The 10,000-nt window shown below is 41.2% G+C and overlaps 1 protein-coding gene across 1 annotated transcript in view; it reads left to right on the top strand.

Moving 5' to 3' along the window:
• The window catches only part of usp34 (ubiquitin specific peptidase 34), a 66,459-nt gene that overhangs the window by 40,780 nt on the left and 15,679 nt on the right, over positions 1 to 10,000 (top strand). The window contains exons 38-58 of the mRNA XM_053229950.1: positions 1 to 3; positions 92 to 396; positions 1,070 to 1,233; positions 1,359 to 1,424; positions 1,503 to 1,649; positions 1,951 to 2,007; positions 2,623 to 2,700; positions 2,825 to 2,919; positions 3,052 to 3,224; positions 4,103 to 4,253; positions 4,361 to 4,439; positions 4,553 to 4,606; positions 5,217 to 5,312; positions 5,485 to 5,549; positions 6,685 to 6,760; positions 7,045 to 7,092; positions 7,173 to 7,238; positions 7,710 to 7,790; positions 8,035 to 8,120; positions 8,799 to 8,967; positions 9,127 to 9,201. The exon at positions 1 to 3 is cut by the window's left edge and continues 158 nt beyond it. Coding sequence (XP_053085925.1) covers positions 1 to 3; positions 92 to 396; positions 1,070 to 1,233; positions 1,359 to 1,424; positions 1,503 to 1,649; positions 1,951 to 2,007; positions 2,623 to 2,700; positions 2,825 to 2,919; positions 3,052 to 3,224; positions 4,103 to 4,253; positions 4,361 to 4,439; positions 4,553 to 4,606; positions 5,217 to 5,312; positions 5,485 to 5,549; positions 6,685 to 6,760; positions 7,045 to 7,092; positions 7,173 to 7,238; positions 7,710 to 7,790; positions 8,035 to 8,120; positions 8,799 to 8,967; positions 9,127 to 9,201 — 2,134 coding nt within the window. The remainder of the gene's footprint in view (positions 4 to 91; positions 397 to 1,069; positions 1,234 to 1,358; positions 1,425 to 1,502; positions 1,650 to 1,950; positions 2,008 to 2,622; positions 2,701 to 2,824; positions 2,920 to 3,051; positions 3,225 to 4,102; positions 4,254 to 4,360; positions 4,440 to 4,552; positions 4,607 to 5,216; positions 5,313 to 5,484; positions 5,550 to 6,684; positions 6,761 to 7,044; positions 7,093 to 7,172; positions 7,239 to 7,709; positions 7,791 to 8,034; positions 8,121 to 8,798; positions 8,968 to 9,126; positions 9,202 to 10,000) is intronic.

Genomic DNA, 10,000 nt, shown 5'->3' with positions numbered 1-10,000 from the left:
CAGGTATTTTTCTGTCTCATGTTTGTTTTTGCTTTGCACTTTTTAATGCCGTCCTCGTCAGCCTTCCTCTCGTTTCCCTCTACGCCTGCAGCCGTGAGATTCTGGATCAGCAGGACGGGGTTGCGGAGGACGACGGTTTGACGGGGCTCCTGCGTTTGGCCACCAGTGTGCTAAAGCACAAGCCTGCGTTCAAGTTTTCACGTGAAGGTCAGGAGTTCCTACGCGATGTCCACGACGTGCTCTTCCTGCTGCCCAGCCTCACCGATCGCCTGCAGCCCAAGTGTAAGAGCCACGCGGCCCGCGCCGCCGCCTACGACCTGCTCACTGAGATGCTCAAGGGCTCCGTGGACAACTACAGACTGCTGCACAACTGGGTCATGGCCCAGCACATGCAGGGTAACACGCACACACACACACACACACACACGTATGTACATATACAGGAGGGTCCATAAATTCTTCTCGTGGTTTTATTAGTGTTGGGATCAGTGATATTTTTACTTGTAAACCTTGATTTTATTTCTTCAAGGTATTATGATGGGTTAAGATGTTCTGCATCTTCCAAATTGCCTGTCTGTGTCCTGCAAGAGATTATATAATCAGAGGCCCCTGCATTGTTACCAGACCTGCATCTCCATTTCATTACCTGATCCCTTGTGCTATTTATTTATATTTATAGTCCTTCACATGGTGACCTGAACAAAGTCCTCATTACACGTCTTGTTACCAAACCAAGGTCCCTCATGTCATCATCCAATCAAAGTCTTTCATGTCATCATCCAGTCAAAGTCCCTCGTGTCTATACCTGACTAAGTTCCCTTGATTTGTTACCTCACCAAGGTTTCTCGCCTTGTTACCCCTACTCCCTTGCACTCTTCTCCCACCGAGGTCTCTCATGTCATTATGCCACCAAGGTTCCCTCGCACCCGATGAAGGCCCGCTCTGCCCTCTAGTTCCCTTCTAGTTTTACCCTGTTACTCCCCAGATTAGTATCCTTCATCGGCATCATTTTTATTACTGTAAGAGCCTGTACAAGGTTTTTGATGTTTCTTTTTCATTTCTTTCATAGCTTCTCATGCGCCGTATAAATGGGACTACTGGCCTCACGATGATGTCCGAGCTGAATGTCGCTTTGTGGGTTTGACCAATCTGGGTGCCACATGTTACCTGGCTTCAACCATCCAGCAGCTTTATATGATACCGGAGGCCAGGCAGGCAGTCTTTACAGCAAAAGTGAGCACACACACACACACACACACACACACACGCACATTACTACCAAATAATATCAAATATCTGATCCGAGCAAGAAGATTATTGAGTATGTCTGCCTATTTCTCTGCCTGGTTTGTGTTCAGTATTCAGAGGAGATGAAGCATAAGACCACACTACTGGAGCTGCAGAAGATGTTCACGTATCTGATGGTAAGGCCATCAGAGATCCTTCTCTTCACCTGACTGTGTTGTATCACAGATTTTACAAATGGCTCTTTTTTTCTGTAGGAGAGTGAGAGGAAGGCGTATAACCCACGGCCTTTCTGTAAAACCTACACCATGGACAAGCAGCCTCTAAACACGGGAGAGCAGAAAGACATGACCGAGTTCTTCACCGACCTCATCACCAAGATTGAGGAGATGTCTGCTGACCTGGTGTGTGTGTGTGTGTGTGTGTGTGTGTGTGTGTGTGTGTGTGTGTGTGTGTGTGTGTGTGTGTGTGCGCTTTAAAAAACGAGATCCAGCTCGAACACAAGTCAATGTATCTTTTATTTTCTTCCACTTTGACAGAAGGATCACTTGTAACGCATCTTTACGTTGTATAAGAGGGCAAAAACAATGAGGCTTATAGTCTAAAACACACAGTGCATATCCAGTGTAGCTCTGTTTTATGTAACCAGAAGGAATCTGATGAATAAATGTGATTTGTGTGCTCTTTCTGTTTTATCTCTTTTAGAAAAATACAGTCAAGACATTGTTCGGAGGTGTCATTACCAACAACGTAGTCTCACTGGTCAGTAAACACTGAACTCAGCATGTCTCTGTGCCTGAAATTTCTTCTAAAAATAGAAATTAGAATTTTACTTAGTGCATAATTGGTCATATTATATAAAATATCAGAGGTGTAAATCTTGATTTTTTTTTTTTTTTTTTTTTTTTAAAGCAAATATTATTCAGGAGGCTGAATCATGCTTTTATCATAAATGGCAATGTTTCCCCATTAGTTTATTTACTTATTTCCCTGCAGAAAGTTTTCCTGACACTGATGTTTAGCTCTTTCCTACATGCTGTTAGGCTGAATGCCAAATTGCCTCCTATTCACTCTGGGTGCTCACTACATAGGGTACAAGATAATAGCTACATACAGTATGTAGTGCACTATATGGCAGGTGGAAGGCTATTGTGAGATGACTGCGTGTAGGACACATGCTTTATTTTGTTTTAGTATTACATTTCTAATTAAATATAAAGACGAATAAAAAAACACCATAAATGGCAATCTACATTAAGTGGCATGAGATAAACAAAAAACGTATGTTAATTTACTTCAAGCAGAACATTTTTAACTTTCAAATAGGATTGAAACAATAACGTGTGTGTGTGTGTGTGTGTGTGTGTGTGTGTGTAGGACTGTGATCATGTGAGTCAGACAGCAGAGGAGTTCTACACGGTCAGGTGTCAGGTGGCCGACATGAAGAACATCTACGTGAGTGACTCCTACATTGACACACTTTTCTACACTAAGCTTATCCCTCCTTCATTACATCATATTGTGTGTGTGTGTGTGTGTGTGTGTGTGTGTGTGTGTGTGTGTGTGTGTGTGTGTGTAGGAGTCTCTGGATGAGGTGACTATTAAAGACACGCTGGAAGGAGACAACATGTACACGTGCTCTCAGTGTGGGAAGAAAGTGCGTGCTGAGAAACGGTACATCTCTCTCACCATCCTTCGAATTGATTTCATCGATCTGATCTCAACAAAAACGTTGTGAGAATTTCCAACGCTTCGTCAGCGAGGCTTTAGGTGGTATTTTCATTTTTTGAACGTTTTTATCCACAGAGCGTGTTTTAAGAAGCTGCCGCGAATCCTGAGCTTCAACACCATGCGCTACACGTTCAACATGGTGACGATGATGAAGGAGAAGGTGAACACACACTTCTCCTTCCCGCTTCGCCTCGACATGACGCCCTACACCGAGGACTTCCTCATGGCCAAGGGCGACAGGAAGGAGGGTACGCTTCATTCACGTCGCCTCGCTTTGAGCACAACCGAGTCCCTAAATCAGATTTAATAAGCTTATACAGAAGAGTCTACAGTGTTACCTCTGATTTCAATCGCATTAAGTACGCAAGTAATACTGCTGCTGAAATAAATGATGCCAGGAATACGTAAGGAAATAACAGTATGTCCTGACATGTTTTATTCCTTTTATACCATGACAATTATTTTTAATTTATTTTTTTTTTGTGATCAACTTTTTATTGTCTTTTACATATAACATCATAACATCCATTCAAAACAAAACAGAACAAAACAAAAAAAACAACAGACTTATAATCAATAATTTAAAGAGTCCAGTCAAAAAGGAGAGGGAGAGGGAGGGAAGAAAGAAAAAAACAAAATAAATCATTCCTTTATATAATCGAGTATGTTAAAGGAAAAACATTGCCAAGCATCAATAGTAATTATTTTTAATTTAAATTAATTTTTTTTTTTTAATCCGTGTATATCTACCTTTAGTTAGCTTTGTCACTTGCGCTAGAGCAGCTATAAACATTCGTTCCCTCACCAGTCTTTTTTTTTTTCCACTCTCTTTAAGTTAATAAGACAAAAAAAACGCACAAAGAAACCACATGGACTTTCCCGTGTTAGAAAACTTACTGACAAGAAGCTGACACTGGAGACTCCATCACCGTACAACACCTTCTGACCAATCAGATTTAAGAAGTAGAATGAAGTAGAATTAAAAAAAAAAAAAAAAAGTTGCTGCTTTACAAGACACATGACCAGCTAGAAAAGCAAAAGCGCACGATGTAGTCTAGAAATGTCCGTAACAGGTTCCTAGTGTTTGGCTGTGATTATGACGGTTTTGTTTTTGTGTCCCCGTCAGGTTTCCGTGACGACGGCGAAGGGAAGGAGGTGGAGAGTTACGAGTACGACCTCATCGGCGTGACGGTGCACACGGGCACAGCGGACGGCGGCCATTACTACAGCTTCATCCGGGACATCGTCAACCCCCACGCCTACCGCAACAACAAGTGGTGAGGAAGAGCGAGACGCGTGCGCTTTGCTAATGTGGCTAACAGTGAGCAGCTAGCGTGATTTCATTAGCGCAGTGATTGGAATCATTTTGTTTTTTAAATCCCAGGTACCTTTTTAACGACGCCGAGGTGAAGCCCTTCGATTCGGCCCAGCTGGCGTCCGAGTGTTTCGGAGGAGAAATGACGGTAAATTATAGCTGAGAGTTTTTCTCTTAGATATTATCTGATGTTCAACATTCCTGAACGAGCTGTTTAACGTTTTTTTTTTGTTGTTGTTGTTGTTTTGTTGTTCTTTCCAGACAAAGACGTATGACTCGGTTACAGACAAGTTCATGGACTTTTCTTTTGAAAAGGTGAGTATCTATCCACGTGTCTTTCATCGTATATTAAATAATGCATGAATGTGATATTGTTTTCCCTCATAACGATTTCATACAGTGGAGTGCAAAAGTTTGTACCCCCTCGGTTTAGTGTGCTGGGTTTCACAGCTCTTCCTTCATACTTTCAGACAACTAAAAGGGTAAACTAGAGTATGTTAAGATATTAACAGTGAAATAAACTATAGCTTTTCCTTTTCTGACTGTGAAGTAAATACTTAATGTAACCTTGACGTCTTTTATATCCTCTGAGCACCTTCTGGATCGTCTCCGTTGTAATATTTACCTTGTTCATTTGTGATCCCTTAATATATATTTCTCCTGTGCATTTTTATGGTATTTTGGGTTTACACATATTAAGTATTTTCTGTGAAATGAAGCAATTTTTTAGGGGGGAAAAAAAAGATTATTCTCATTTTTGTGCTTATTATTTTGGGGTTATTTATTTATGTGTTTATTAAGAATATTTGTTTTTTTTTCCGTTAAGTACGTACTTCAGTTCAGGCCCTCCCAACAAAGTTAGCATTTTTTTTTTTTTCACGATAGCTGATATTATTTCACAAACTTTGAAAACCTCTCCTCTCAGACGCACAGTGCCTACATGTTGTTCTATAAGCGCGTGGAACCGGAGGAGGAGAACGGCAAGGACTTCAGCTTCGACGTTTCTCCTGACCTGCTGGAGGTACACACACACACACACACACACACACACACACACACACACACACACACCCAAAATCTCTCCAACACTTACAGTACTAATGACTCACGTTTAGAGGTTGTTTCATACTTGCACTTTTTCTCTGTGTGTGTGTGTGTGTGTGTGTGTGTGTGTGTGTGTGTGTGTGTCACAGTGGATCTGGCATGACAACATGCAGTTTCTCCAGGACAAGAACATTTTCGAGCACACCTACTTTGGGTGAGTGCTACATTAAGGACAAGAGCATTAGAATCTAATACTAGAAAATATCAGGCAGGATGGAGACAAAAATGACGCAAAGTGATGTTTAGGTCTGGAATTGAATATGTTTAAAAAAAAAAAAAAAAATATATATATATATATATATATATATATATATATATATATATATATATGTTAGGAGCTCTGCAGGCGTTATCCTCTTATACAGTGTCTTACATACTAGTGTTTAAGGTCAGAGGCTTTAGAAATGTTTTGTTTCTTAGCCTCTAAATCATATGAAAATTCAAACTGACTGTATAGCTATATAACTCTTTCAGCTTTATAACTAATTCTAGCATAGACATTTATTATTAATTCTAATAAACAATGAAGTGTCCTAAAGTGAAGCATAAACATAATACATTATATACAGTCATGAAGAGTGCTGATTAAGAACTGAGGTTAAAATTTTGACCGAATAAGGACTTGTGTGATTAGATAGATAGATAAATATCTTGATGAATGATTTAATCGTCCAGAACCATTTAGAAATGGCACAAAATAAAACTTTGCCGTGAAATGGCACCATCGGATGCCATTAAGTTTACATGTAAACTGCTCAGACATCACAGCTGGAGCAAGTCTCTGTAGCGTCGCTCATACTGTCACGCAGAGTAAAGCGCAGAAACCCTGCAGATGAACCGGTTTTTAAGGTGATTCTGAAGATTCGTAGCCGAAGATTTGCAGATTTTGCAAATAACTTCATTCCGATTGAACAGCCGACTCAAATTGGGTTGGAATGTAAAAAAAAAAAAATAACCGGATTGGAGCATGACAAGTTTTCTTTCGCACGAAGGTCCTCATTTCCTTCCAGCTTAGTTCCTTTTTGTTTTCAGCGTTCAGTGTCTAAAAGCCACGCCCCTAAATTTTACGTACAGCTCAATTAAACGCAGTTTGGGCAAACCTGCACAATTATTACTATAATTTAATCAGAGCAGACATCGCTGGACATCATGACAGTGTAAGATCACGTACGAATCGTTACAACGTACAAGTCTAGTCTGGAGGTATGCCAGCCAATCAGAAACGAGTAATTTCCACGGCTCTGCTTTAAGTGTCTCCTTTTCATATCTTTGTGTTGATTTGTGTGCAGGTTCATGTGGCAGTTATGCAGCAGCATCCCCAGCACTTTACCCGACCCCAAAGCTGTCTCACTCATGACTGCCAAGGTAATAACGTCCACAGGCGTGTCTCACACACACACACACACACGCTTTTCCTCTGCTCCAACACACCCGATTCATCTCCTAAACGCTCTGTTAATGAGCCAAATCAGAAGTGTTAAATGCTAAACTCCGCACTGTTATATCCCTAAGAACTGGAGTCTTAACACGCCTCATTTAAATAATAACATTCCTTAAATATCATTTAATGAGATTTTAATTTTTTTTTTCCCCCTTCTTCTAGTTAATTGAGTTCATTAAAGTTCCTCATGTTGTTCTCTCCATCACAGCTCAGCACATCGTTCGTCCTGGAGACTTTCATTCACTCAAAGGAAAAGGTGAATAATTTGTCCTGTCCTTCTTTTCTAGCTTCCTTTCCTAGCCTGAGTTACTTTTAACGTTTTAATTTTGTTCCCAGCCCACGATGCTGCAGTGGATTGAGCTGCTCACCAAACAGTTTAACAACAGCCAGGCAGCGTGCGAGGTACAAGCTCTTACTTTTTTTTTTTTTTTTTTTTTTTTTTTAAATAATCTAGCTGTTTAAATCAGACACCTCATGAGAATTTTCTACCATCTAGAGCTGCACTGTAATGGATGAAATTATCTTTGATATTGTTGCTTGATACTGAAATTATGATTTCACATAATTGGATAGATATCCATCATGTATAGACCTTTAGTTTTATTAATCACAGCCAAACTCTTAAATATTTTGAATGCTAGCTATAATTAGACTAAATAAATAGGTAGATGGATGGTGGGAATATGGGATTAACTAATAATTAATCACAGTTAATTATTTTAATTCAGCTCAAGAAAGTCAAAAATTGGTGATGATTAAAATAAGGATAAATCTGCAGCATAATATTTATTTCTTGCAGCCATTAGAGCTGTGCTTTTTCTGTAGTAGTACTTTAGCTTCCACTTTGCTTTAATCGTGTGCTCTGTGCTGCAGTGGTTTTTGGATCGAATGGCTGATGACAACTGGTGGCCGATGCAGATTTTAATCAAGTGTCCAAACCAGATCGTACGACAGGTGAGTGGATTAAACAGCTTGACCAATCAAATAGGTTAAAACACTTCATCTTATGACACCACTGCAGAAGTGTCCCTAATGTTCGCATGCTTTCGGTAAACTTGGCGAGTGATCAGGTGTAGGATTGACTGATGAACTTGACTTGAGCTCTGCATCAGGGACTGCTGTTACTCCTCAAACACAGCCATGTTTCAGAAATCTTCACCCCACACACACACTAATTCCTGTGGCATTTGCATTGCAGATGTTCCAGAGGTTGTGTATTCACGTGATTCAGAGACTGAGACCAGTGCACGCCCATCTGTACCTACAGCCAGGAATGGAGGACGGGTAAGAGTGTGTTTGTGTGGGGTAACAGGAACGCGTTTGCCCTGACATCCAGAGATCGCATGTTTGAATCCCAACTGCGCCGCAGGCATCAAGGGAGCAGAACTGTCTGTCCTGTCAGGGTGGGAGGGGCATAGTCTCTCTTCCCTGTCAATCACAGCGACACTAGCCAATTTTGTGTATCTGTGAGCTCATGTATGCGGAAGAGGGCGGACAGCGCTTTGTGTTACGCTGCCCTGTGAGCATGAGCAGCAGTTCGAAAAAATGCTGTCGGCTGGCTTCATGTGTCTCGACGGAATCACATGATAGCCTTCACCCTTCCCAGCTGGTAGCGATCATATGATAGGAGGGAGCTGGCTGGGGGGCAGGAATTATCAGGTGTCCAAATTAGGGAGAGAAATGGCAGGGGAGAAGATACCTGGTGCATTAATGCAGCTTATTTGAGACTTTATGCATAAAATCTTAGCTTTTCATTCTAACATTGTACTAACATGACATCAAAATCCAAAATCCACACTGAAAGGAAATGGGCAAGCAACATTAACGAGACGAAAACTAAACTAGGCGACTAATTGATTCCTTTTGGGGGGCGGGGTTGGGAGATGCAGTAAAGACACTATGTAATTAAAAGTCTTGGTATGGTAGCGTACACTTTAAGGTTTTAAGCTGCTGTCCTTACAGGTCTGATGACATGGACGCCCCCGTGGAGGACATCGGCAGCCGCTCGTGTGTGACGCGCTTCGTCAAAACGCTGCTGTCCATCATGGAGCACGGTGTGAAGCCTCACAGCAAGCACCTGACCGAGTACTTCGCCTTCCTCTACGAGTTCGCCAAGATGGGAGAGGAAGAGGTGAAGCCAGCTATTGTCATCTCTCAATACGGTTTTATTGTTTAGTGTCGAGCTGGGATTTAGCTTCCACTCAAGCTGTTGCTACACTGAAGCTCCTGGCGCTGTAGCCATTTTGCTCGCTGTTTACATGGCGGTTTTTGTTTGTTTGTTTGTTTACAGAGCCAGTTCCTGCTGTCTCTACAGGCAATCTCCATCATGGTGCACTTCTACATGGGTACTAAAGGTCCTGAGAATGTGAGTACTAATGATCAAGCCTTCTGAGCTTTCTGAAACTAAACTACTGGACAAATCGGAGATGTCTCAGGCTTCTAAAATAAAATCCTTTGGAAAGTCATTGGAATTCCTCTGTGTGAGTTTTTTGTGTAGTTTAGGTGTCATTACCCCAGAAACCTTTTCAGGATCCCACAAGCCTTTTTTTAGGATCTCAGGAACTTTAGATTCATTTCCACCTCAAGAACCTAAAATGCAGTCATGGTGACAGCAGGAACTTTAGGCACTTTTCCACTGCCAGAACCTTTTCAGGAACCTGGAACTTTTTCGGTAAATCAGGAACTACAGGTACATGTCCTCTGCAGCAGACTTTTTCAGGAACCCAGGAACTCTGGAACATTTTCAGAAACACATGGAAGTGCTCAGGAATCTTTGTCCTGAACCTGGAAACCTTTTCAAGAACATGTTTATGCCCATCATCCTTTTCAGAAACGATTTCAGTAACTTAGGAAAAAATGGGCACGTTTCCACTACAGGAACCTTTTCATGAACTTCTACGCTCGATTCATGAAAAGGTTTATGAAATGAAATGTAAGAAACTTTAGACATGTTTTCACTAGAGGGACCTTTTCAGGAACCTGGGAACTTTTCCTTGAAAAAAAGGAAATTTAGGCACATTTACATTTTGTGTCTGCGTGACACAAAACGAACTCGTCCAGGAAGCTGTATTATTTCTGTTTCTTCAAAAGGTTCCTGAACCTCAGGAGAAAAACACACCTAAAAGATTTTTCTTGTCCATAATCAACGGGCCTCTGATAACTTC

This window comes from Pangasianodon hypophthalmus, chromosome 26 (genome assembly GCF_027358585.1).
Source record: "Pangasianodon hypophthalmus isolate fPanHyp1 chromosome 26, fPanHyp1.pri, whole genome shotgun sequence".
Taxonomy (NCBI): domain Eukaryota; kingdom Metazoa; phylum Chordata; class Actinopteri; order Siluriformes; family Pangasiidae; genus Pangasianodon; species Pangasianodon hypophthalmus.
The sequence above is the reverse complement of the archived record's forward strand: the minus strand, read 5'-3'. Positions and strand labels throughout refer to the sequence as shown.